Below are 25,787 nucleotides of genomic sequence, written 5' to 3' on the forward strand. Positions count from 1 at the left end.
GCGTCACGTGCCCTATATGTGTGTGTATAGCGTTTCCTAGTTTCCCTAGCGATTCCTATATTAGCCCGAAGCCCATCACTGGGTGCTTGACCTGGAAAACACGCCTCTCCATCTTGAACCGGCGTTACCAGGGCTTCCTCGCTACATCCCTGTTAGCCAACTCCCGGACGAACCTGATTTTCCCCGGCGTTGCGATCATGGATCAAATAACAAAGCACAGAGTTGATCGAGCCGCTGAGGAGCTTATAGCTTCAATTGATCCTACAAGAGTCTGTGACCTGGCCACTTCCTTTCATCCTGCCAAAAGTGCCTGTCGGATCTTCTCAGACTGGAAGAAGGGTGGCTTTAATGTCTGTTTTCCTGTGATCTTTAACCAGGATCCCGAGAGCATGGAAGGTGAGAAATGGATGGTCAGGATTCCTCTCCTTCCTCGACTGGCATTTCCGAAAGAGAAGATGCGCAGTGAAATTGCAACCATGAAGTAGGCAGTCTTTTCCCAGGAGTCCTGAATTCATAGTATAACTACAAGCAAATCTAACAGCAAATAGGTATATTGCAGAGAAGACCACCATTCCCATTCCTCATCTACACGGTTACTCCATAAACAGCGATGACAACATCCTTGGCCTTCCATTTATGCTTATGGAGTATATTGAGGGGAAGACATTGGCTGGTGTTGTACTTCAAGATCTTGAGAAAAGGACAAGAGAACATTTTTACACCCAACTTGCTGATATTTATATCCAACTTTATCACCAACAATTCGACCAAATCGGAGCTCTCACCCTTGATGAGCATGATGAGGACTGGGTATTTGCCAACAACCGCCCTCTAACAGTTGATGTCAATGATCAGGAAGTCAGTGGTTTTGATTTTTGTTCACATTTTCTCCCTCCTTAGCAGACTTTCACCTCGGCAATTGATTACATATACCTGATTTTCAGACTCATCTACAATGACTACTGCCGGTGCCCGGATTCCATAGTGGGGGAAGAAGATGCGCGACATTATCGATACAGTATTTGGGCAGGTCAGGGTATTGTGATGGGGTGGGTTAAACAAGAGTACAATCATGGCCCTTTCATTTTGATGCATGGTGATCTCCGCCCGTCCAATATTGTTATCGATGACAACTTCAACATCACATCAATTCTGGACTGGGAGTGGAGTCACACTCTCCCAGTTCAGTTGTTTGCGGTTCCCCCTTACTGGCTCACAAACCTCCAAGTGGCGCAAATTGCCGAGCCCTTATTCTCTTTCCCATATACAGTGGCAGCTCTAGACTTCATTGACTCCATGTGTGAGCTTGTGTACACTTCTTACAACCCTCACAGAAAACTGCGATCAGAGATTCCCATGGCGAGTGTTTGGCGCCAGCAGGCGTATGAGGACCAAGCTATTGCTCACGGACTTTTGAAACCCCACTCCTTCGGAAGCGTCTACTGCCATGCTCTAGATTCTTGTTACTACGATTGGGACCGTAACCAGCGAGTGGAAGCATTCTTTAAATTGAGAATTTGGCAATCTGAACTTGAAATTATGAAGCAAAAGGTAGTCGAATTGGCACACTTTGAAAAGGAGAGACAAAAGTTGGGAGTAGAACAACGTGTGACCTTTTCCTATCCAATTTTCACACAAGAGCAAGAAGCCGGGCTGGTGAGGAAGTTGAAGGATTTCAGCGAAAAAGCAGACAAGATCTTTAGGGATGGGAATGAAGTGGATCTCTTGGCAAGAGTTGAAAGAGAAGTCCGAAAAAAACAGGAGCTGAAAGCTGAGCTCGAAAGGCCACGCTCGCGGTGGCCACTTATCACCATTGGCGCGATATATCTAGTGTATATCATCAGTAGGGATCGGGGGAATTGAGTTATACACTATGAATGACTGAGTAATTCAATTGCGTCTCGCACAGCGGCCAAATTGGCTCTGATTCCATTGAGTTTCGCCCTCTGGTTGTGAATCTGTTGCCCCACCGTCATGCCGGTATTCTGCATGAAACGGGCATTTTGAGCCTCCCTGGCACTCGTGTTCAGCAGTTGCATTGCGTGTGCCTGAGCCTCAAGATCATTCATGTAGGCTAGCACCTGAGTCTCTTCTTATTCCAGCTGCGTGAATCGCTGTCTTTTGGCCTGTAGCTCGGCTTGGATGTCTTGGAAAAGACTCTGTTCATTGGGGGGGGCCATTTCGTATATATGGATTCTTGGCTTTTGTGGTAGGGCAAGAGAGAAGAGTCGACGAGAATGATTTCAGTTGCCTGCACTCTGTATAATTCTAAAATTCAAAGGATGGAGGCAGAAACGATGCGAGGTTTATAAACCCTCTCAGCACCGTCCCTCCCGGTCTAAAGCAAAGAGATGAATGAGGCCGAGATCCTTGATCTGCCTTTCTTGCCAGCACATTGCCTGATGCATGTCCTTGCAGGCAGATGGTTGCCTTGATTTGGCATTTTCATGTGGAAGCAAGCCTTTTTATTAGCCAAATGACTCCAGAACGAGCCAAAGAAAGCCTCATATTTTCTTTTTGCGCAGTTCAGTGAGTCAGGCTTTGAATGACAATCAGCACTTGCAGCGGGGAAGATATGTGACACGTGCAAGGCGTTTATCGCCCATAAACCCCCGAATTTGCTGGCTGACGCGAAAAGGCAGGCAGGATCCTTTTGGCTGCTCAGTCAGGACTGCGGTCGCAGCCCTTTCTCAATTTTCAATGTAAAACCCAACACGGAGCTGACTCACTTTGAGGTCTTGGTTCGGGAGGAGGAGGGGAGGAAGTCGAGACATGTAGGCTACTGGGGCAAAAGAGCTCAGTCACCACCAGCGCACTGCTGGTAGAAGGGCCGATCAACCCCCCAACAAGACATTCATGGACGCACGTGACACTCAGGGCTTGGATTCTCAACCAACTTGGACATCGGATTATCTCATTGTTCCGGCGCACTAGCCAATGATTCTTCGTTCTTCATCTTTGTCAATCATAACAAGGCCTTGCAGTTCGCACAGACTATAATAATATCCCTTGCGGTTCAGAAGATATGGATGTGTTCCCCTCTCCACAACACTCCCATCCTTCACTACAAGAATCTGATCCGCATCCATCACATTAGATAGGCGATGCCTATGGAAGGAACTGTTACTAAGAGATAGTGGCTTGCGGTTTGAAGAGACTTACGCAATAACAATCATGATCCGACCAGCACAGAGCTGCTTCAATCCTTGTTGCACACATGATTCGGTCTCGCTGTCTAGACTGCTGGTGGCTTCGTCCAGGAGTATAATCTTTGGGTTTTTGAGAATCACTCGTGCTATCGTGACACACTGCAGTTCGCCACCATCTCCAACCATGGTACCATAACCATTTGGGAGACTGATGATTTTATCATGAATAGCGGCAGCTTTACATGCATCCTTGACTTCCTCATGGGTGGCATCCAGCTTTGCAAAGCGAACATTTTCCTCAATCGTGCCCTGGAACAGGGTAGTATCTTGAGAAACAATACCAAGCATTGCCCTCAGGCTATCAAGCGTGACATTGGATAAAACCTGTCCATCAATGCTGATAACACCAGCGGTAGGATCTCGCAGCCGGTGGAGCAGGCTTAGAATTGTTGATTTTCATCCCCCAGACTTTCCAACAATGGCGGTCTTTTTGCCAGCGGGCACATGAAAGTTGATATCTTTCAAGACTATTCTCTCCCCATCATAAGAGAATCTAACCTTCTTAAAATCTATAAAATCTTCTTCTTTGCAAACCAGAGGTTGAGCGCTGGGACTGTCAGTAATGGCTGGGTCCTGGTGCAAAACCTTCATCAACTCTTCAGCCTCAACCATCTCTTTGGCAAAATCTCTAAATCCATGAACAAGCATCTGTAGAGGGCCTGAGAGTTGTGCCCAGTAACTGAGCAGCATCACAAAGCTTCCAACACACTTTGTGCCAGAGGCAACCTTGTATGCTGTGATAATCAAGGCCGCCGCCAGCTCCAACTGGAGAGTTGTTGATTGAGCAGCAGTCACCATGCCTCTTCAGAGCATTGATGTAGCTCTCAACTTCAGCTGGTCTTGAACAGCAGACCAGACTTGATTTTGTTCATGAGGGACACAACTAAAGTATGCCGCTATCCTCCAATGACTAAGAGACTCTTGGAAGATGGTTGCCTCATTTGTCTGTTTTTCCGCCCACTGCTTCCATCTGTCTTGCTGGTGGTGAATCAGCTTGCTAGATGTCCACACTAACACCACGGCCACGGCTGCAACTATCAACGACATATAAGCGCCAAAGATGTAATATAAAGTGCCGGCGGCCAAAGCTAGATCCACAATCATCGGGACCACCCAAAAACATATACGCTTGGCCACACCACCTCGGGCTCCTCGGCCACGAATAACAGTTTGTGCCAGAGCTGTTGAGTTCGTTTTGTCATGAAAGTCACTCGACAAGGACATGATATGGTTGAATGCTGTGGTGGTTATTTGATGGTATGAATGATTGTCAAGGACCGTCTGCACATGCTCCCTGAGCACTACTAATCCGCCACTTGAGCCGAGCCATTGCAGTAGCATAAATACCATTATCTTTTTCCCGGGGATGGTTCCTTTAGACAATTAGCAGCATACTAGAATTAGAATTAGGTTGGCCAACAATGGCTCACTGTTGAAGTCTGCCAGCGCATCTGTTATCAATCCAAGCTGAAGAGGGATGGCTATGTTCACCACCTGCTCAGCAACTAGGCATCCCTCAATGCCTAGGTAGAGGAGTTGATAGCCTCTTTTTCCTGATGGCCAAAAGAAGTAAAACATCACCTTATTGAGAGTACTTAGTGACGGCCATTCTAGCAGGGAATAAACACATACCTTAAAAAAAGTTCCAGTAGTCCACAATGCTACATGCAGCGCCACATTCGCTGGAGCTTAGACTTTCTTGTAAGAGAGGCACCCTCTCTGGGTTGGATATCCCGGTTGTCATGATGCATGAGGCAAAAACAGCCAATGCCACAAACATTGTAAGCAGCGCAAGTCTGAGACCTTCAAAAGCAATATTGCTAGTCGAGGGTTGAATGTGTTGCAGAACAGACACCACAATAAAACAAATTCAGTTGTCAGATATACTATCCAGGTGCCGTAGAATGGGTAGCTAATCGGCGCCTTTGAATCAATACACAAGAGTAGAATCACCTGAGTAGAATCACCAGCCACGTAAAGTTCGATGTCCATAGGTAAAGCTGCGGAAACCAAAGTGAGCAGACATGAAAACATTGTGAACAAGAAGCAGCCACATACAAATCTGCCCCCCCTCGCGGGAGCATTAGATCCTGATTTGACAAAGGCGACAAGAACTAGCGCGTCCACCGCCTGAGACTTGTGAGTGATATGACTATGAGCTAGAAGATAGTGAGTCTTGTACATAGCTCAATATCATAGTTGCTATCAAACAGCTGATTGCAACTCGCCAACACTGTGCCAATGCTTCAGGAGTCGCGTTGCGCTTGGCGGATATTTTTGAAGGCAAGCAGAGACAAAAAGGAATAACAAGGGGATGAGAGGTATGGAGGAATGGAGCAGTTCTACAAGAACTGCTCTACTCTGTGTCTTGCTATCCATACTGAAGGGCATGGAAGAGGGAATTCAAAAATTAAAGGAAAAAAGCTGTCACGCAGGGTGCACTGCTCTATATAGCTTCTCCTCAGAGGTGTGAAGTGGGGAAAAGAGCCTGGGAGTTTATAGTGATGATTGAATGAACACTCAAGCATGCCTGATTCTATCTTTGACTAGACACCATCAAAGCGAAAGCTACATGGTGCTTGACTTTGATAGGAGTGAGGCGAGGAGTCCGCATTTTGCATTTTGCTTTAATGAAGTCTCGAAGATCAGGCAACGGAGAAGCTTTGATCTTTTGTCTGAAGATGCTAAGGGAATGCTTGAAACAGGTCCTAGGCCTGGATGCGCGAAAAGGTATAAAACCAGATACACCATTCTGTAAACAAATGCTTTGGGAGACCGCCTCGCATAGACCAAGTTACTTCTTGCAGAAGTCTCAACGGCAAGAGAATAAATCAAAGCAAGAAAAGTTTCCGAGGCTTGGTTTGGGTTAGGTACCTGAAGCGGAATGGTTTTAAATCTTCATGGGGAGTTGAGCCTACTCTAGGCATGCTCTGGGCAGAGGAAGCTCAGGGATTGCCCTGTTCTTCAAGCCATTCAATGCCAGAATCCATTGGGTGTCCATATTGTGTCTCTGGGTAATCCATTGGGAAGGGTCGAAATCCCATCCACTCCCGTCGGCTGGGTTTCGCGTCAAGAGAAATATTGAGGCTTGAACATACGCTTCGCATTTGCCAGCGCGCCGCCGTTTGGGGTGACCTTCCTGTTGCGGTTTAGCGCCGCCCGATCGGGTGTGGTGCTCTGCGCTAGACCTGGCATGGAAAGTTCCGCCGCCAGCCGCTCGACACGCAGCCTCCATCTATCAAAGTTCGTTGGTGCGTTGCTCGACGGCCTCCATCTGCTTTCCTTTCACTCATGCTCGCGCGTTCACCTTGGACTGCTTACCCGCGCCCGTCCTGTCATGCTGGACGCTATGGCTCCGCACTCAACCTCGCCAGCCCACACTCGTTCAAGGGACTAGCTCTGTGAGAGAGACGATGATTGCGACGCCCAGGGCCTTTCTCTACCTTTCCCTTTTCCCATTCTGCCAGCCCCTTGCAGAGGAGCGGGCCACAAATTACGCGGACGGCGGCATAGCCGGATCACTGGATTCGGGCTTGTTTCAGCATGTTTTCTTAGCCTGCATCCACGGCGTGGACGCTCTCCATTCTTGGTTCCAGTCTAGACAGTCGATGGTTTGCCTGGCACACCACCCTCGCCTCAATCATTTCGCTGGCGTCTCGTCAGCTGGTGTGGTGTATTCATCTTAGGGTGGGTGGCCTAATAGACGCACTTCAGTTTCTGAGTTGGCCAACCGGCCGAGGTATCGCTAAGCCTCGGCTGGGATGGGCTGTTGGCGCCTCCTCCTAAAGGCAAGCTGGGTAGGAAAAAGATGCATCATCTGGGTCTCACTGTCCCATTCCCCGATACGTCCTGAAACCATGGCTGTGGCTTTGGATTTGCAACGACCCCACGGCCAAACGGAACAAGGCGATCCGGTTTGCCTGATAAAACGGTATTGTGACATCCTCTACAGCGGCTTGCAAGGATTATTCCTTCCTTTCTAACGTCCTACTTTTACTGGCCGCGTGATTGGCAGCGACGCAGCGCGAGAGTGATCTCTACGGGTCTTGACTGGATTTTCAGGAGAAAGTCGAACAGTGGAGTCTGGCACCCCTGACTGTTTGCCAAAATTGGATCATCCAGGGCTTGCTCCGCCTGCTTCGCACCCCTTTAATCTGTAGACCTTCGCGTAACATACGATTTTCGCGTTGTTGAAGCTTTTCTTGTTCTCATATTGAAGCCTGTCCAACCCTTCAAGAACACTAATCTGCTGGTGTCTAGCCCTTTTATACTACCTGCTCAATTCCCTAATTGAGATCGGTGTATAAGATGCTATAGCTGTGACGGCGCGGATTCGGACCCTGTCCCAATCGGGTCGTTAGGGCTAAGTAGTAGGGCAACGGGATTCGCCTGACAGGATGATATAGATGTGTTAGGTAGCTGGTTTTGGTTTGTTTACTTCTTTCTTTCCTTTCTCCAGCTTTGTATTCTCGTACTAGGGACAATATAATATGCAGTTCATCTCTTATTAGACCGTTCCATCACAATAGCAGCCTGTTCGGGTAGTGTAAAAGGCTGTTTTTGAAGTCTCTTCAAAACATGTTGGAGATTGTAGGCGTGAATCCCAGTAGCTCCAAAGCCCCCAGCAATATTTGAAGCAATGACTGCTTTAAGCAATGCAGGATGAAATAGGCTCCAGATATCGCGTTTTGTAGTCCTTAGGAAGCCAAAGCCCCTGCGTAAATGAAGTGTGAAAGAACTTTGGGAATAAGTTCACGGCTCTAAAGGCACATCCTGATGAAGAATTTTGATACCTGGAAGCGTCTATAGCCATCTCTAAGGTGGCAAAATTACGGACCTACCAACCCCGAAATAATAGGTATGACTGATAAGATTAGCTGATTAGGTGCAGCAGTAGGGCAGGGTTCCTTATACCAAGGGCCAAATGCGTCCTCAAAGGAACTATTCATATGACATTCGCCATTCGGAGGCTTCCGAATTCCAAATTATCTCGTCCATTGACCAACCGCAAGTTAGACATTGAAGAAAACCTCGTCGAATGCAAGTAAAGAAGAAGACGGCCGTATTTCCATGCCGTGAAGGCTATCAAGTTTTCCATTATCACATCTGCTACCTTGGGTCCAACTCACTCGAAGCATTCCACTCATTGATCTTTGCTGCCTATTTCTGGCTCGACTTGAGTCAAGAGGTGACCAAACCCTTGATATTCTTATTCCGTGTTGTCACGCGAGCAAGTAATCTTCCTTTATAATTAAATACCTCAAAGTGCAAAGTCTTGAACATTCTATCTTTGGCAACTTCTAAACCATACATCAAAATGCAACGAACTACGAATAAAAATCAGAGAAATCTTAGCACGCTAGCCCACCAGAAATATCTTCCTTCCAGCCCTTTCCTCTCGTCCCACCTACAGCAGGACCTTCCTCGCAGTCTCCAAGTCATCGATTTCCTTATTCAGCTAGTTATGCTTGAGTCTCAACTAGGATCTTCGCCCGCAAGATCCTCCAGGAGCTCAGAGATCAATCGTTGGGTAGATAGAAAAGGATATTGTGATGATGGTGCAATTTAGCTATATAGGGACTTGGAGGTTCATCCAAGCTCATTCCTTTTTGAGCTAGATAAACCGGTATTTGACTCTTTGACTTGTCACAATTCCTGCTGCCTTTACTGTAAAGTGCGACCAGCCCATGAAAAAGGGGCAGAGTAACCTGATCCATTGAGAACAATCTTCACAGAACTATTTGTTCATAGGTATGGAGACTTATTTGGCAATAAAAATAAATAATTATAATTTGTGTGAAAAAAGAAATAAACTAAAGCTGTCTTTTCATTAGTTTATTCCCAAGGTCGTCCAACCCAAATTGGAACCAAAGATGAGAGAGAGTATCATGATTGCACAAGATTTTCTGGGCCAAATTGCTGAATTCACATCATACATCAGATGACCTTACATGCAAATCACATCTGGGAAGGGGAAAATGTGTATATGCTGTAAATCACAGTGTATGGGAGATTACAAAAATGATGAAAATCGCCATCACTTGGGTAGCCCACACAGAAACACTGTAACTTCTTTCAAAATCTTCTAGGAGCCGTTCATCTTATTATCGTCCCACAGCACCATACCAACACAAGCCCAAAATACCCCCTACAAAAATAGCAACAGCAGGAGGAACCTTGAACCAAGCATTTCCAGTGTAGGATAGAGCGGCTACGACCAACCAGAATGGCTCCTTTCCCAAACTTTGTCCCGATATGGAGTCGGCGCTCAGATACCCAATTTCCCAGAGCCGATATACAGCTGTGAAGACTAACCCGACCGCTGTAGCATTGATACCTCGCAACAGACTTGTAATGAAAGAGCTGCTTCGAATGCTTCTCCAAATGCTCTGGAAGCCCACTGCCAGTGTGGTACCAGGAAAGAAGATGCCTAGGAACCCTAAAAATCCGCCTAGAATAGTGGGATTCGTGGAAGGCACCAAGGCTAAAGCACCCAGGTAAACAGCAAAGTTAAAATTTGGTCCTGGGAAGGCTTGAATAATGGCGAGGCCGATCAAGAAATCTCGAGGAGACACCCAGCCAGGCTCAACGACGTATTCGCGGAGTAGGGGGATGACAACGGGGCCACCTCCAAAGATAATAGTTCCCGCAAGGTACATGCTTGCAAATAGATCCAATTCCAGTGGGGGTTTATTGACAACTCCACGTGCAACAAGGATAGCGACAAAGGTAGCTGGTAATTTTGTGAGTGAGACGTGCTAATATTGTAGCGTGATGCTAGTAAAGCTAGGCACTGACCAAAAAAGCCAACAATAATTAAAATTCCCCATTTGGTAGGAATCTTGTGCGAACGTGTATCTATACTCGCAATTCGGTTTGTTTCCTGCTCACCTACAGCGTCCAAACCAACAGGTGTATTGGATGAATTGGTATTACTTGCAATACCAGATCGTTTCTGCACCCCACCTGTAGGACGTGGCAGCTCACGTAAAGTGGTTGACTGTCCACTGCTTTCTTCGACCTCTCGCTGAGGGTCTGAGTTTCGACGAAGTTTTCTTCTCATTTTGGCGATATTCTGGCGGCCAACGAGGTCCCATGCAACAGTGGATATTCCTCCGATTATAATAAGCACTGGAAAATACCAAAGTGCATTGTAACAAAGGCCAGCACACCCGCCCATGATAACGAGAATCCTTGTTAACGGATCTTTGATTGCTTTCTCCGCCAGCTGCAATCATTAAATTAGCTATGTCCAGTAGTTACAAGGCAATGGGAGGCAGTATATATGTATACCTGTACAGCCGCGAGGGTGATTATCCCAACAGTGGACGCATTTAGGCCAGAGAGAAAAGCATATACAATATCAGGAAGCACCTCATCTATCTGTTGGACTCCAAGGGAAAGCCCATACATTCCGATTGCACCAGGGAGGCTAACCATGTTAACGATATCAGTTCAATCCTCATATAAAAGCAGCAAATACATATCATTCCAGAGTGATCCTAATACCAACCTCCAAATCAAGAAGACAAGAATAGCTGGTAGAAAGCCAGCATGGATTAAAGAGATGCAGAATAACATCTTTGTGCTGCCAGGGCCTGGTAACGCCTGACATACAGCAAATAGTTCTTGATACTAAAAGGATTGTTAAAAATTGTCAGTTTCATGGAGTTTTGTTAATAAAAAAAGCTTCGGAATATATTATCCTCCTTACCGTTTGCTCGTCGATCCAGGGCGTTTTCTCTCCTCGGCCTTCAACAAATTTCTGGTAGAAAATTCTGAAATGCACTGGGGGTCCACCAAATGAGGTAAACCCCAGGTGCCAATTGCGGTGAATCACATCCAGAAAGCGATCCATGAGTTTCTCATTATTTGCCTCGTAAGGGGCGCGAGTGCTATGCGGATGCAAGCGCCAGCCTCTGAAAAGAGCGTCCAACGGCATTGCTGCGATCAGGATCGGTTACGAGACAATGGAATAAACTGTAGCCTGCTCTGTCCGAAGCACGGGGTGTAGCTCTTCTTATATTTTCAAACAGAGGGCAGATATGAAAAATCCGATTCGGCATCGCCAATGGCGATTGTCGCTTGAGCCAAATTAGCAGCATAAGTAGGGACTTCCAAGGCGAGGTCTGGAGGATTTGATCGTCCCTATTATTCTTCTTGAAGGCTCCCCGCCGATAGTCCCTGGTCGAGCTCTCTGCCGACAACCACGCCATTACAGCAAGCAACAACGTGCTCGCCGTTCCGTTCTGCAATGTGATTAGTCGGCGGGCGATATCTTGGCTACGAATCATTGGTTCTTGGTATTCATCTCACGTGATGTAATTTTACAAAAGCAGTCTAGTGTATTATTAATAAGCAGCTTCAACCAGGTTAAATTTAGTTTTTTTATCACGACTTCTTTTTCTCTTTCCGCACAACTCAGAAACTTCAAAAACAAAGCTATTATTTCTCAATTGAAGAATACCATCAGCTCTGGCTGAGTGCTAATTTGTTGATGCACTAACATCACTCTTTAAAAGCAGAAGCTCGAACAGCTAACACTTTTGCTTGAACGGTTGAATGCTTGAATTGGTACGTGCCTCGTCTTACCCAGCTGCCGATTCCATTCCTTCTTGCCAATGATGATATACACCAATACAATTATTTTCTGGTACCTCTTATGTCAGGGGTGGGACCTCTGGTCTCACCCCGATGATCTAACTGGACTTCTGATATGCATCCCACTTTTGCATTGTCGATTCTCTTTAAGCAGCTACCAGCACATCGTACGTGTGTGCTTGATTTAGACAAGAAGCTAACATTGAAATGCGATTCAGATTTATCTAGGTGCCTTGATCCCATTTGGGAAGCGGGCTGTGGACTTCATAACCCACCAAGACCCAAGACATGCACTCTGATGAGAGTCCAATGCTGTCTATCATCCCTATCATCCTAATTGATATATTTACTCAACCACTGATGTCTCTACATCTTCGATGAACTTCCTCATCTAAGAGGGTTGGTTTGCTCCTTTTTACTGTTTTACAAAGACCTACGGATACGTGGAAAGAGCTTGTATGTAATGTTTGAACGTGTGAAACATGTTCCAATTTGGATGGGAGGCTCTGTTCATATACAGGCTAGCTTTTTCTGTGCTACCTCCTTACTTCTTTCCAAATACATGTAAATAAGTTCCGCGCAGACTTTTTCCCAGGATTATTTCTCCGGCATTTAATATCGTTCTGAAATACTATTAGCTACCTCCATATCTACCCTTCTTCTGAATCCTATGACAAACTTGTCCCATATTGCAGATGACGTGACCTTCTTTACCCTGTTCCATACAATGGCATTGTTCGTGGTAGAACTCAAATGCATAGCCACCTCTCACGGCGCCCGTACCAGCGTGGCACGACGCAGGCATACATAGCACAGACTCCCTTGGATTCAATCTCGTGATGAACTGCAAATAAAATGGGTCATCTGCGGTTAATAGGAGGCCAGATTGGTTGCAGCCACTTTGCATGAACTCCCTCTGTTAACTTGTCATTTTCCTGTCGGTTTCTTCATGTTTCCACGCATTGGATAGCATAGCTACCAATCAAGATAACTTTCCCAGCTCTTTAGGATTCGCTGTTTAGTTACACTTAACTCTCTTGAGCGTGCAACCTTAAGGCACAACAAATTCTCTTCCTTGTTTCGTATTCTCTTATTTCTCGCCCTTCCCATCTCCCCTACCTCAATATCTTTGCCTATGAGTCCGCAAGTTTCTTTTTCATTTCTTTTCCTTTCTGTTGAGTGCGCTAAATTCCCTTGCTCCCCTAACCCTTATCTACCAGCCACTGCTCTTCGCAAATACATGATGTTTCACGGCGAGTTAACTTCCATTTTAATGTCCCTAGGTTCGTTAGATTTACGAAACAGGATACCCGCAGCTTCCCGAACGTCAATACCATGCCGAAGGTTATCGGAAGTGTAGCACGGACCATGCCGACTAAACTCGGCATGACTTTTGCGATATGAGTCCCCTTGGGGCAGAAGCCTGATTATGTCTATGCGGCTACAGGCCGGTCTGGGGAGGCCACATACTCTGAGATGCGTATTGGGTAACCATACTCAATAAAGGCGATGAGAGGGTGATGTTTGCAGGATCATTGTCCTATCTAATTCCTGAGCTTCTCAATGTTGACATCGTTTTTGGGAGCCCAGCCGATAGTGCAGGAGATTGACTGCCCCCTGAAATATGCGCGCTGCGTTGACATTTCTTTAGCTATACCTCAGCTCTCCATCCAACATCCAAACGGGAAAGTAAAATTTTCAAAGCCAAAGAGCCTGACTATTGATGCAAGTTCCTTGCTCTGTCGCTAGTGTGGTGATCATCAGTGGTTTCTGCTGAAAAAAATCTTAGTCAGGAGCTCCTCGACAATGCCCAACCATCATCATCGTCCACAATTGATAATTCCCCATTCTTGGAAACGCACCACCAGTCCATCAGGCTAATATAATACCCAAACCCCTTGGGAGAACCCCACACTGCCATGCGGTGCGCCCATGCCTTATGACATCTACAGCAGCCAGAAAAAGCTAGGGAGAGAAGCTACGAAGAGTTCATGGGTTTGAAAGTAAACCCCTATTTGGCCGCCTACCCTTTGTAGGTACATGCATATACATAGATGGACATGTCTATACGTATCAGTACGTGCATCTGACGTACAACCAACTAAAATACACCACTACCGGCAAGAAAAGAATAACAGATGCTGCAAGTCGACTTGCCATGAGAGTTGGGCATCGCTCCTTGTCCATCCTCCCGTCATCCACATGGGATGGATCTATCGTAATCATCACTATCATCAAGTCGCCCAGCAGCAAGTGAGGGGTAGCATAAGAAGCTGCAGTGTCTCGTGTACAGTGCACCACAGGGTGATCAGGGGTAGAGTGTATATACGCAGAGTCTTGGTATGTAAATTGAGTATAATGTCAGCCAGGAAGGAAAAGGCTGCACAACAACCCTTCCTCGTTCCTCTTTGCGCTACCTCGCTTCGGGTTACTTTTGATCGTATGCTCTTCCAAAAGGGGGAGCTACTTTGGAGGTAAACCACGTTTTTGTAAAAAGGTGCTAGCTCCAAAAAGTCATGTATCACTCGCTTGATGCATCCTAGGGGGGTTGCTTTTACCTCCCAAATGGTTCAAAAGCCAAGTTTGGAAAATAAAGCCCCCAAAATATCGCCTTCGAGATCTCATGACCTCTTCTCCCTGCTGGTCGTGTATGCAGAAGTGCTCTGCGCTGGTGTTTGCTTACATATGTCCTGTCTATCCACGTATGTCGTACCCAACTTCATCTCAACTGGGAGATCTTCCTTGAGCAAAATTGAATGAACTTTGCTTTGTAGCACTCCTAGCTGCAAGGTTAGATCTTCAGATCCCAACGTTTTACTCACGGACACTCATACGGTGTTTTGATAGTCCATTGAGCTATTCGAAAAAGCTCTTGACCTTTTATGAGGTGACCAAAATTGATGGAATCAATAGCTATGGCCGGTTGCTGTGACAGCTTTTGTCTGAAGGGATAATTAAATGTAGATCCTGGCTGGGGATTGACATTTCTGGAGCACGGTCGTCGCCGCTGGAGGCTGGAGAACTGGCAAATGAAATATGTCTAAGAGCTTCCTGACAGAGCAATACGAGACGAATAGTGATAAAAAGGGGGATCCCATATTGCGGGGAAATTTGATTTCAGCATGCTCGAATTGGAGATCACCGGTTGGCAATGATCAAGTAGACAACTGCGGTGGGAATCATACGAGATGATGTATGGATATGCAAATAATCAGGCTTAATTAATATCACGAAAACCGATTTGGCTTAATCGAATGACGTCGCTCTGTATAGGACTGTTGAGGAAGAGTTGACTTCTTTTTAGCTTTCTATGGCCTCCAATCGCAAACATGCGATGGCAAACGACCACAAAGGCATAGCAGGCGGCAAAGATATGGAAAACCAGATGTAGTGGCTCCTCAGAATATCTGTGAGACGAATGAGTCTGCAAGCTCTGTCCAGTGTCCAGTCAAGAGCCTTTCCCCTGTTGATGAATATATGTGGCTCTAGTGTGAGCCCCGCAAGTCCAGATGTATGCCCACAGCCACACAACGGCAGCAGAACCATTGGCGTCGACAATACTAGTAGATGTTGATAGCGGAGAATTACCCGTTCATAGGCCAAAGCTACTGATGGAAATCAGCGCACGCAGCAACAAGCACGCGTGAAATCCATTTTCACTGGTTTTCAGACTCCTCGCGTTCTCGCGCAGGCTCAGCCTTGTGTCAGTGCAGCGGAGAGCTCGATGGGCCAATTCAGAACTTCGTCAACGGAGGTGCTGAAAGGCGGTTGCTGATTGGGTGCTGGTTTGGCAGACAAGCCAAGCCGCCTATGACATCGCCGGCGAGGAAACTAGCTTGCAAATGCCCCTCTTTTAGACGCCCGCGATCTTCGCCACTTGACAAAATTCAGTTGGCTGAAGAAGGAATGTGGCTCCTGATTGAAGGAAAAAGTTGCAGGCCCAGGTTTTGTCAGTTTAAATCTCCCTCTGCTGCTAAAGATACGATGCAACTTTGGCCCAGCCATGAAGAGTTGGAGAAACCCTGCTGTACGTGCCGCAACGTTAAAACAACTGCTGATTCAATCATCGTCAGGAGCTTGGAGGCAAACCCTTCTATTATCAGATGCCTACCTATATGTAAATGGCAGACCAGCCCGGGATACATGATGCTATTGCCTCCTGATTTCGCCGCGGCACGGCATCAAGAATCATGCTGCTCTCTATCCGCCGCCGGGGCCTGTGGTAGTGGCCATCCGGGCAAAGATTTGCGGCGAATGGGATGATAATTCTGCCTCGCGCCTGACAGAAGGAACCGTTTTATTCGTGGCCGGGGGTTGAGACTATCCTAGCTGGTGATCACGAAGCAAATCATCGCCAATCAATCACGCCCCACCACTGTTGTGCGATGGCGTTCGTTTTTCCTCAGTGGGCTAGGAGCTTTCTCTCTTTTCTTTTTTTCTTTTTTTTCTTTTTCGTTTTTTTCTTCTTTCAGCCGAGAAAAGGATTCATGCCGGACCTTAACAGACATTTGTTTCGTATTCATGCGTGAACTTGGTAAAATTCTTCCTGATAACTTTATTTCCTTCCCGTATCCTGCAGACACCTTGTCCCTGGCCATTATTACCTGCGCAGCGTTGTATTTGCATTGGAGCTATCGTTCTATATTCTAGGCGAAATTAGACAATGGTGAATGGCATTTAGGCCTGCTACATTGCTACTGCGACTGCACCCAAGGCAAAGAGTTCCACTTGTCGTTGCTCTGGCTATCTAACTGAAACCAACCCACCCCTCCCCTCTTGGCCCGAAAGTCGCAGTAAAAGTTTTCAACCCATATAAGTTCTCCTCCCTGCCAGCTGCGCATGAACCATGTATAAAATAATTACCGAATTTACTACTCAGTACTCTGTGTAAAATAACGGAATATGAGTGAGCTCAAAGAAGACGTTACATAATAACAATTATCAAGCATTATCAAAGCGCACTTGTGGAGGCTCCGCTCATGTTACGGCGGAGATAAGTTTACTCCCTTACTCCATCGTCGCCCTCGCTTGGACGAACTTGATGCCGACTCCTCTCATCGGAAGGACTGTAACGGCATCACTTGGAGACAAAAAAAAAATTCCATTTCTCACGGTGCGCAATTTTTATCCTAACAGGGATAACTAGTTGAGAATCAAAGAGAAAGTCAGCAACAAGCTTTCCCAAGGTCTTCGCAATTGGTGCAGTCCATTGGCCATCATCCAGACCATGGAGAGAGGCATATTTTCTGCTTCGCTAAAGGCCATGACTTGATGTGTAACGCGTGGAGGTTCGCGGAAAAGCAACTATAGAAGTTTCCGACACATTTTTCTGGTTTAAATGCTAGATATATCTTTCTTCCTGACAATTTTCCCACATCGGACCCCGAGAGAGAGGGTAGGAATGCAGCTCTGAAACACGCGACACAGGGTAAGTCGGGAGAGGGGAGAAAGAAAACCTTGGATGTCAGCAAGTGTCTTAAGTTTGATCAGGAGGGTTCAACACGTGGAATTGATTATTCACGAATCATGATGCAGGTAACAAATTGGTTTTTTTTTTTTAGCGCAGGGGCTTCTACGTCAATTTATTAAAGTAATTAAGCTTACACAAAGTTACCAAACTCTCAGTTGTTTATTTATGTAACTTTAATTCTTTATGCGGCTCATGGAAAGTCTTTATCAAAGCTGGAGTTTTGCTTCTACCCTACTCTACCCTACTTTCCCTTTGGGTTCAGCAATGGTCCTTGTTCAACACTAAATAACTCAATGGCACCTACAGTTTTTCTTTACAGCCTATTTTAGTCTCCGAGGCCAAACATATAGGTGCTTGTAATGGGTTTCGCATGTGAACAACTACAAGCTACTTATACCTCTATCCGTATTTTTTTTTTCTTTTTTGACCGCGGATTCCCAGCGAGGGAGAGAACCGGCAGATGAAGTGAGGGGAAAAGAAGATCATCCAGCAGGGAAGTGAGCTATCATTTCTCACGTTAAACACTGCGCATTGACATATTTTCATGGATATCATTGTTTTCCATATCCTGAATCGGATCGATAGCGAAGACTTCCCTCTCTGATCGTGCTGTCCCTCACGAACTTTCCTCGGCGTCTCCAAGCCCGAGCGATTTACGCTGTTGCGTACGTACCCAGCCATAGAGAATCACGAGATAAAATATGGCTGCGAACTGAATATCTCCATATGCCGCCCAACTATCACAAGGTATACGTAGTACTAACCATCAATCTGCCTACCCCAGAGTCCGTCCGTCCCCATGGGGAACGAGAAATTCATCGATATTATTATCCCCATAAAAGGGATCTCTATCGGGATGTACCTCATCGGTAGGGATTTATAGTATGTTCAGTTCATGCAGAATTGGTGTCCGGGGTAAAGCCAATTTTGGCATGGACCTGTATGTGGAGTCTGGACGCATGTGAATTTTCTAACGCTTTAATTCGAAGGATGGGGTAGTTTTTCTTTTTCTTTCTCTTTTCTTTTCTTTTTCCTTTCCGCAAGGCTAACCAGTCCGAAATCTATAACCGCGTTTATTCTTTTCTGCTCTATACCAGATTTTAAACCGCCCTAGAGTTCCAGAGAACCACAAAGCGGATAATTTCGTTCTCGTTTCCTTGAGCTAACGGGATAACTAACTATTTATTTCCGTAAACCGTTGAGAGGATAAATCCGTACTCTAAGGCCAGATCTTGTACACGCTTGACATGACATATGGTTATTTCCGGGGATACACTTCCCCGTCAATTGCTTCGTTCGCCGTGTGGCGGCGCTTCCCCACTCGAGGAAGGGCTACGTAAACCTTTTCTCCTGGGGTGAGCATGTTCCAAACGAATTCTCGGGGAGAATTGAACTCATCCACATGTCAGGAATCAAGTGGGAAGTTTATTCAAAGATTTGGGATCTGCGCCGATTCGCGAGAGGGGGAAGGCCCGGACGAGAGCAGGTTATCTGCGAATTGAGTAATTGAGATTGGTGGGCAATAATAAAAAAAGGGATTATGCTGTAGTAACAATCCCCAGTCAATAATACTCTGATCATTTTCAATGCACTGTTAGGAGGAATGACTACGCAAACGAATTGCTTAGTTAGGCAGAACGAGGCGGTATCGTTGGGGAACGCATTGATGCAACGACGGCACATCTCGAAGACGCTAGCAGCGCTAAGATTATGCATCACATAAGCGTAGTTCCTTCCATAGCCGCAAATAATAATAAGATCGCACGGAGTTCAGCCTTCTTGCCGGGGCTGAAGAGGAGCGAGCAGGGGATTATCAACAATATCCGCTTCCGCTTCAAGGTGAGAGAAATTTCCCCCTTCCTGACTCGTATGGAGAGAGTAAATCTGTAGAAAGTCCATTTCAACCTGTGGAATTTGTGCAACGCCTGACCACAAGAAGGACTGCCGTGTAGTATCTTGCGATATATGGATGGACCGCGAAGATTGATGTTGTCTGGCATGATGGCATCTGTCCAGCGTTGCCCACGGCCAGCCTTACCAGAAGCACTGCTCCGCTCTTTATATTCTTTAGGGCTACAATAGCACGCTGATCGGCTATGGTGACCCCACCACCTTTTGGTTTCAACTTTGGAGTCTTGACCTCCCAAAGATTCGCTGCAGACATCAGACATCATGAGCGTTGTCCCCTCTCTTCCCCTGGCTGCCCACCCGAGAAAAAGAGGCAGACGATGGTAGTTTGAATAGTCAGACTACTACCAGTCTAGGCAAAATGCAAAAATGGAGCCGAGATGACATACTGCTCCACTCCACCTGTTCAGTAAACAGTCTCGACTCAATAATGTTCTTGCTCCCACTGGCCCTGTGGCTGTGGGTTCCCAGTAAGCTGCTGACTGCCCTAGACCGTGTGTACGACAAGGCCTCGTCGCCTAAGGATGTTTCTCCTGGGAACTATCCACAGCGTAGGGCGTCAGAGTCCTCTTCTCCGGCATCACGACACTAAAATATACCGGGACGGATTCACTCGGAGCCTGCTTTCAGCTACACAGTAAACCCTCGCCTCTTCTTTTGGCCGTCCAGAATCCTTTCTCACGCGAACCCTGGTGGTTTTGCCTTCGTGGGCCAAGAGCAACCATCAGCATTCAACAATCAGTGCCCGCTGCTTGGCTCGTCAATGCCGCACCTTAGAGCAGTGTACACCTTTATTCTCGCCACTTCTCCGTAATATCCAATAGTAATAATTATTATTTTCTGACCTCGCTCACACACTGTAAGAATTAGTATTCTTGTCAGAAGAGAGGAATAATGCATGTCAAACCAGCGCCTCTGCCCTCCTTCCACCAGTCAGGTGCCAGGAACATAGCATGACAACACCAGCCCCTTGGGGCTTACGGCTTGGCGCAGCTTTTCTTGGATCCAGTCAACGGGCTCGAATCAGCCTATCCGTTCCTCCATCAAGGGGGCCTCAGGGCACCTCGGGACGCCATCTCGTCAACAAATACGGAGTAAGGCATGCAGAAATGCCGTCGACCGTGCGGCCAGCTGGATTTGCCTGCTGTGCCTGGAGGGGGGGCAAGGATGTCAAGCATGGCAGGGGGACTTTCTGCTGGAGGTTGGCTGCCCGGGGCTATGATAGGCGGGGCTCTGTTCTTGGTGGAACTGTTCCCTCTGATGGCGCTCATCCCTCTTACATCGCATGCTTGCGGGCTGGAGAGGGTTGTCCCACTTTCCCGAATCCTCCAGTACGATTTCTTATCCGCCCTTTTTCTTGCGATGTATCGCCATGGGTACGCTGAGGCCGCGCCAGAGAGAGTACCTTGGTCCCTCGTTGTATGTACGTCTTCATTAGCGGATACACGACCTTGGTGCCAAAAAAAAAAAAAAAGAGGGTAAATTATATTCCACTGATATTAGTTTTGGCTAACCATGGCTATCAGTTGGGCTTCGACCCTCTCCTGGGACTCCTCCGGAGTTTCTTCCTTATTATATTGGCATGGTCCCCCTTGGATTTGATTTTTGGAACCTTGATGGCTCTCCTTCCTTTCGTTTAGCACTGCATATTTTGTACTTCATTATTTTCTATATGAAGTAGATTCTCCATATCATTTTCCTTTTTTTCTTCTATTTAAACAATCATTGCAGATGCGCGGGAACTTTATACCTCGGAGCCATTGATTCCTTTCGCCTGCCCCTCCTTCATCGTCTTGAGCCTCCAGAATTCGTATAGCCTCCGGGCTATGACGATTGGGGATAATCCCGCCGTATACCTATCGCATACTACCGGTGGCCGCTTCCGATGCGTTCAAGGAGGATATGAGATTGTTTAGGTCCTCAGGGCAGTTTTAAACGAAAAGGAACCACCATCACCACCATCAACGCGCGGACAACGACAGATATGACCGACACTTCGAGTACACATGGCCTTTGCCCGGCCCCGTTCATGCAGGAAGACCTCTTCCCGTCTATTGGCGGATGTATGTCAAATTCCTCACTTTCCTATTCGTATCCCCAATGATAATGATGCGTTCTATAAATTCCGTGCTGCTTGTGCGAAAGCTAAAACATCGCAGTTGTTACTGGTAGATGGTGCGAGCAAATCCCACTCGGAGCGAATGGAAATACGTCCTGCTGCCTTCCATGCCCTCATGCAGCCTGGAGATACCCTAACAGTAATTATATCCCTCCTATCAGCGGCTGATTCCAAATCACAATCGATTCAGACTAACATGCCGCAAAAGACTTCATAAATAAAACCGGAGTTGCAAATTGGATTGCCGTGGCAATCTTCACCTTGAACTGCCTGCTGTTGATTAGCTTTGCAGCATTACCAGTGAAATGGACGCATCGTCACTATTTAAGTGTGTGTCTGACGGTTGGTATTGTATTTATGGAGGTAATACCCCATTCCTCCTCCCATCAAAGCAGCCTGGTTGACGCAGCATCTTTGGGTCTGGGCCAAGTCGAGAATCCTGCTGACATCTCATTGAATAGCTCTCGTTTATTGTCCCTTTGATCGCCAAACCAGACGAATGTTTTAACGCGATAACCCCCAACGATATGAAGTCGGATTTAGCGTGCGCGTTCTCAGGCTCCTTTATAATATTTGGTGGCTGGGCCGTCATTGTGTGGAGTATGCCCTCAGAAATTTTTTTCAACCTCTATATACCTAAAAATACTCCGTCTTCGATGCTAATCTGATTACGAAGGCTTCTGTCGCGCTCTATCACTGCACCTACAGATCTGCTGGGATGTGGTGCCCGGAAATCATTTTTTTTTCACAACGCTGACAGTAGGTTGGATATTACCAGCGGTCGGCCTGGCCCTTGGCTTAGCCATCACGGGGGTATCCTATCGATTCGGCAGCATATGCCACATTAATCATGACAACAGCCTGGCGGATTTCTGGGGCCCATTGATGGGTTTAGCCGCCGCCGCGTTGGTGATCCAATTCGTGACATTAGCATATTGCATACACGTCTACATCAAATCACTCCTGGACAACAACCCGACTACTGATAATAGTTCAGTACGACCGTCCCACCCCGGAAGCGTCCGGACTGTATCAGCTCGCCAAGCCTACCGTCGTGTGAGGAGGGTCATTCAATTGCAATGGAGAGGCATTGCAGTGGTCCTTACAATTATCGCAAATGTCATTTTTTTCACAATCATATTCTTATCCTTGGATAATAGTGCTCGAAGGACACCAGAACTAGCGAAGAAATCTGAACCCTGGATTTTTTGCCTGGTATTGTCCAAAGGAGATAAGAATAAATGCGCACACTTGGCCTCAAGTCTGGGACCCAATGAAGCATCCATCTTCGCCGTCCTAGTCTTATTGTCTCTTAGTGGGATATGGACCATTTTTTTCCTCGGTCGGTATTCCATGATTCTCGGCTGGATAGACCTTGTCAAACGAAAACTGATGCGCAGCGGAGAATTCGTCTCCGTAGATGCTCGGGGCGGGGCTTCTACGCGCGATTATGAGATGATCAACCCGCCCCGGAAGGAGGCGGTTAAGACCCCTGAACCTCTACTTTCTTCAAGTCCCTCGGTTCTTTCGATGTCTACTGTTCGATTCTCCACAGGAAAAGGGGAATCAGAAGTCTATGCTCCCGAAGTGAGATATACCAGTCCCGCACTGAGTTTTTCGACGCCTCGACCCCCGAGCGCTTCACAAAACCACAATAACCACGGTCGCTACACGGGCAGTCGCGATTGGAATCCACAGACATCATTTGCTCAGGGAAACCCGCAGGGCTCATACTGGTATGGAGATAACAACCATTGATGTCCTCCTCACAATTCTATTTTGGGGACTAAAGCAGAAGGACAAGGCAAGAAGCTCTACTCTCACCAACCACTATTCGTGTACAAACTTATTTATAACCCCTTTATTTACTTGGCATGTGGATTTGCCCCTGCCTATTGATACCTGGCCGTGCTCTCTCTCCTCCCCTTGCGCCTTAATTTTCCTCTGTGTGTGCGCGAATTCATGTGTACGCATTAAGAACAGGATTCATGTCCAACGTCTATCAGCTTTAACTTAGTTTCCTTACACCCACCTCAACTTGATACACCCTCAGGGCCTAATACGTCTTGTCCACGTTCAATCATTGTTTAAATTTCAGTGTGCTGTCCTTATCGCCCTTCCCCAGTGTGTTGACTTCCTTTAGGGCTATCCCTTCTTCAAAGTCTCGTTTGCTCTATTATATTTCTCGCTCATCATTTTCGATTTTGTACTGTACATGTACGTATTGGCCACCCTTACATGCAGAGCCTTTTATGGCGATCAAAGAGACAAGAAGGGGCCAAAGGTGGGAAACAACGAAAAAGCACCTGCGAAAGTTTTTGGAAATGGGCTACTTACCCAAGGGTAATCAGAGGTGCCCTAATCTGTTGACAAATGCCTTTTTTTGTTTATCTTGATTTGTTGGTCTAATGTTTCTTTTCTGGGGCTGTATAAGCATGGCGTATGGCGGCATGGAAACAGTGTTTTTGGTCCCCCTATTTATGTCATTTCCTTGTTCTGTCTTTTTGATTATTGACTATTTTTGGATGGGAATGGGCGTTGGATTTTATTTCATTTTTGTTTTTGTTTCCCGTTTTCCCTGGCATTTGACCTGCTGCCGCTGTGACGAAACGACAAAGAGAGCCAGGCAAGGGGTCAGCTAATTACTCACTCCTGTATAACGCGTTCGAAAATCTGTCAGGGACAAGAAATTACCAACAAACTACTCGTCATTAGTAATTTCTACTATCTAATTAATTTTTAGAAAATAAATTAGTTAAAATAAGGGCCTGTTCGGTGACCCCGTCCAGGGCCGTATAAGTCCGTACAGTGCCAGCTTGTACAGCCCTGGACGGCTCTGGCCGGGGTTATACATGCTAACCTGGCCGGATAAGGCCTTCTGTTCGGTAGATTCTGTATATAACTCTGTACAACTCGCGAGTCGCCAAGCATGTCAAGCTGGCAGTCAGATTCATATTATAGAGTTCAACAGTGTATTTAGCTGAAAAAGTGATAGATCTAAATCTATTCAAGTTAAATCTGTACTGTATACACTGGAACAAGTTGTGATATATGCTGATATGTTCCAGCGTGGCTGTACAGCATCCAGAGACCTGCAACTATCATCAAAAATAAACAACCATGATGAGCAACCGTGATAATGCAACCTGGGAGACAATATGACAGTATCTATGTCATAGACAGCAGTTAATAAGACTTGCTGCTGCAGAAGTGATCAATTTGAGACTTATTAATATAATATCCATTTTTCACTGATATTTGGTGTGTAAAGGTAGTAATGTAACAGGATTTTCAAACTGCTACATACATCATAAAAAATCACTCATAAGGGAAAAAGTAATGCCAAAACACCAAGCAGACTACTATTCATATAAGGAAAGGTGGAAATAATGAAGGTTTACACTGTCAGAAGTTAAGGCCCTGGCACTGTACGGAAAAAATCACCGAACAGGCCCTTATATATATATATATAGTTCCAACGTTCTGGTTCTGGTCCCTATCTCCTGTAAAAAACCTTATTTTACCTATAGACCCCATTGATGATCATTATTATTAGCCTACACTTTAATAAAAATTTGATCAGAGTCATTTTCAAGTATGTGGCAAAAATTGCTTATTATTTATGCCGACATGACCTTTACAATCAGCTCTTGGCTACAATGGCATCAAGTTTCCTTCCGAAACGTCAACTGCTTGTCTAATGATGGTAACCTATTGTCGTCCTAACTTTTTTTCAAATTCCTCAGAATGAGAGGAGTTACATTGAAGATTACATCCCTTCGCCCCCTTCCCTCTCATTTAATACAAACGGTTGGATGGAGAAGAAGAGAAATACCCAACAGGCCCTCCCTCGTCGTGGACAAGCTCGCGTTGTTTAGGTATAGTTTTTACTGCTACAACACACTATCACACATACCTCTCATTGTGCATGCACTTTTTCATGAGATGATCTTGCTCTCTATTATCAGTCATGATGTATGCAGTGATTCTCTCTTGTCTGAGACAACAGTGTTACACTTGATGAAGAAGTTTCAGCTGCTGTCATATACAACTAGTCATTCACACACAAAGAGTCTATGGCTTCTTGAATTTCTTATATCATTTTTCTGGCCAGTGAAAAATGACTAACTCAAGAATACTAGAGTGAGAGTATTCTTTGCTATTCATTCTAAAGTTTGTAGAGCTTTGATAATTGATCTTGTGAAGAGCTGCTGCTGTGAGATGATTGATTCTTCATTATTCTCACAGAGAGCTAGCTCTAGATTATATGTAAGAAACTCTGCTTCTTGTGAATCTTTTATCTCTATTCTTGTCACTTAGAGTGTGTTCAGTTGCTTATTTAATCTTGTGTAAGCTCTTTATAAAAGACTCACTTACACAATTTTACCTACTATATTTAAATTATCTGCATGAAAAAAATCTTGTGTTTGACCTGTCATTCTTGAGTACATGTGATTAAATTTCAACAGTATAATTATAC

General features: G+C 46.0%; 9 protein-coding genes across 11 annotated transcripts; 3 read left to right on the forward strand and 6 right to left on the reverse strand.

The window, feature by feature from the left end:
- Positions 1-197: 197 nt before the first annotated feature.
- On the forward strand, positions 198-1,863 carry BDCG_01627 (uncharacterized protein; the record flags this gene model as incomplete). The annotated part of the gene is made up of 3 exons (XM_045417146.1): positions 198-481; positions 549-858; positions 901-1,863. 3 exons carry the CDS (start codon positions 198-200, stop codon positions 1,861-1,863), a joined length of 1,557 nt encoding a protein of 518 aa, XP_045274045.1.
- Positions 1,864-2,930: 1,067 nt separating this feature from the next.
- BDCG_16392 (ATP-binding cassette, subfamily B (MDR/TAP), member 6) lies at positions 2,931-3,521 on the reverse strand (the record flags this gene model as incomplete). The annotated part of the gene is made up of 2 exons (XM_045425633.1): positions 3,163-3,521; positions 2,931-3,108 (listed from the first exon to the last, which is right to left on the reverse strand). The coding sequence occupies exons 1-2, from the start codon at positions 3,495-3,497 to the stop codon at positions 2,931-2,933; spliced, it is 513 nt and encodes a 170-aa protein (XP_045279669.1). The 5' UTR covers positions 3,498-3,521.
- A 7-nt stretch (positions 3,522-3,528) lies between these two features.
- Positions 3,529-4,007, reverse strand: BDCG_16393 (uncharacterized protein; the record flags this gene model as incomplete). The annotated part of the gene is made up of 1 exon (XM_045425634.1): positions 3,529-4,007. The coding sequence occupies one exon, from the start codon at positions 4,005-4,007 to the stop codon at positions 3,606-3,608; it is 402 nt and encodes a 133-aa protein (XP_045279670.1). The 3' UTR covers positions 3,529-3,605.
- Positions 4,008-4,013: 6 nt separating this feature from the next.
- Positions 4,014-4,818, reverse strand: BDCG_16394 (uncharacterized protein; the record flags this gene model as incomplete). The annotated part of the gene is made up of 2 exons (XM_045425635.1): positions 4,640-4,818; positions 4,014-4,582 (listed from the first exon to the last, which is right to left on the reverse strand). The coding sequence occupies exons 1-2, from the start codon at positions 4,785-4,787 to the stop codon at positions 4,014-4,016; spliced, it is 717 nt and encodes a 238-aa protein (XP_045279671.1). The 5' UTR covers positions 4,788-4,818.
- A 628-nt stretch (positions 4,819-5,446) lies between these two features.
- Positions 5,447-7,869, reverse strand: BDCG_01629 (uncharacterized protein). Its single transcript, XM_045417147.1, has 2 exons — positions 6,478-7,869; positions 5,447-6,438 (listed from the first exon to the last, which is right to left on the reverse strand). The coding sequence occupies exons 1-2, from the start codon at positions 6,481-6,483 to the stop codon at positions 6,124-6,126; spliced, it is 321 nt and encodes a 106-aa protein (XP_045274046.1). The 5' UTR covers positions 6,484-7,869; the 3' UTR covers positions 5,447-6,123.
- Positions 7,870-8,269: 400 nt separating this feature from the next.
- BDCG_01630 (chromate ion transporter) lies at positions 8,270-11,462 on the reverse strand. The gene is made up of 5 exons (XM_045417148.1): positions 10,924-11,462; positions 10,723-10,844; positions 10,503-10,641; positions 10,008-10,437; positions 8,270-9,942 (listed from the first exon to the last, which is right to left on the reverse strand). The coding sequence occupies exons 1-5, from the start codon at positions 11,149-11,151 to the stop codon at positions 9,314-9,316; spliced, it is 1,548 nt and encodes a 515-aa protein (XP_045274047.1). The 5' UTR covers positions 11,152-11,462; the 3' UTR covers positions 8,270-9,313.
- Positions 11,463-15,550: 4,088 nt separating this feature from the next.
- BDCG_01632 (uncharacterized protein) lies at positions 15,551-16,253 on the forward strand. Its single transcript, XM_045417149.1, has one exon. It carries the CDS (start codon positions 15,621-15,623, stop codon positions 16,071-16,073), a length of 453 nt encoding a protein of 150 aa, XP_045274048.1. The 5' UTR covers positions 15,551-15,620; the 3' UTR covers positions 16,074-16,253.
- A 1,580-nt stretch (positions 16,254-17,833) lies between these two features.
- Positions 17,834-20,358, reverse strand: BDCG_01633 (uncharacterized protein). Its single transcript, XM_045417150.1, has one exon. It carries the CDS (start codon positions 19,452-19,454, stop codon positions 18,996-18,998), a length of 459 nt encoding a protein of 152 aa, XP_045274049.1. The 5' UTR covers positions 19,455-20,358; the 3' UTR covers positions 17,834-18,995.
- On the forward strand, positions 19,645-24,570 carry BDCG_01634. 3 transcript variants are annotated; one of them, XM_045417152.1, is made up of 6 exons: positions 19,756-20,607; positions 20,715-21,251; positions 21,348-21,446; positions 21,516-21,670; positions 21,769-21,907; positions 21,984-24,443. In XM_045417152.1, the coding sequence occupies exons 2-6, from the start codon at positions 21,173-21,175 to the stop codon at positions 23,063-23,065; spliced, it is 1,554 nt and encodes a 517-aa protein (XP_045279673.1). In that variant the 5' UTR covers positions 19,756-20,607; positions 20,715-21,172; the 3' UTR covers positions 23,066-24,443. The 3 variants fall into 3 exon arrangements, with proteins under 3 accessions (XP_045279672.1, XP_045279673.1, XP_045279674.1); XM_045417153.1 differs by having other exon boundaries at positions 20,088-20,611; positions 21,984-24,405; XM_045417151.1 differs by having other exon boundaries at positions 19,645-21,251; positions 21,984-24,570.
- Positions 24,571-25,787: the final 1,217 nt, after the last annotated feature.

This window comes from Blastomyces dermatitidis (genome assembly GCF_000003525.1).
Source record: "Blastomyces dermatitidis ER-3 genomic scaffold supercont1.2, whole genome shotgun sequence".
NCBI classification, from domain to species: Eukaryota; Fungi; Ascomycota; class Eurotiomycetes; order Onygenales; family Ajellomycetaceae; genus Blastomyces; species Blastomyces dermatitidis.

Excerpts from the sequence above, each read along its gene's own strand:
- BDCG_01632 (XM_045417149.1), top strand. The coding sequence starts at position 15,621 with ATGACATCGCCGGCGAGGAAACTAGCTTGCAAATGCCCCTCTTTTAGA.
- BDCG_01634 (XM_045417151.1), top strand. The coding sequence starts at position 21,173 with ATGACCGACACTTCGAGTACACATGGCCTTTGCCCGGCCCCGTTCATG. Across the intron at positions 21,252-21,347 it reads CTTCCCGTCTATTGGCGGAT|TTGTTACTGGTAGATGGTGC; the intron begins GTATGTCAAATT and ends AAAACATCGCAG. Across the intron at positions 21,908-21,983 it reads CTGGGCCGTCATTGTGTGGA|GCTTCTGTCGCGCTCTATCA; the intron begins GTATGCCCTCAG and ends CTGATTACGAAG.
- BDCG_01630 (XM_045417148.1), bottom strand. The coding sequence starts at position 11,151 with ATGCCGTTGGACGCTCTTTTCAGAGGCTGGCGCTTGCATCCGCATAGC. Across the intron at positions 10,845-10,923 it reads CCTGGATCGACGAGCAAACG|TATCAAGAACTATTTGCTGT; the intron begins GTAAGGAGGATA and ends CAATCCTTTTAG. Across the intron at positions 10,642-10,722 it reads CTTGTCTTCTTGATTTGGAG|CCTCCCTGGTGCAATCGGAA; the intron begins GTTGGTATTAGG and ends TAACATGGTTAG.
- BDCG_01633 (XM_045417150.1), bottom strand. The coding sequence starts at position 19,454 with ATGATGTCTGATGTCTGCAGCGAATCTTTGGGAGGTCAAGACTCCAAA.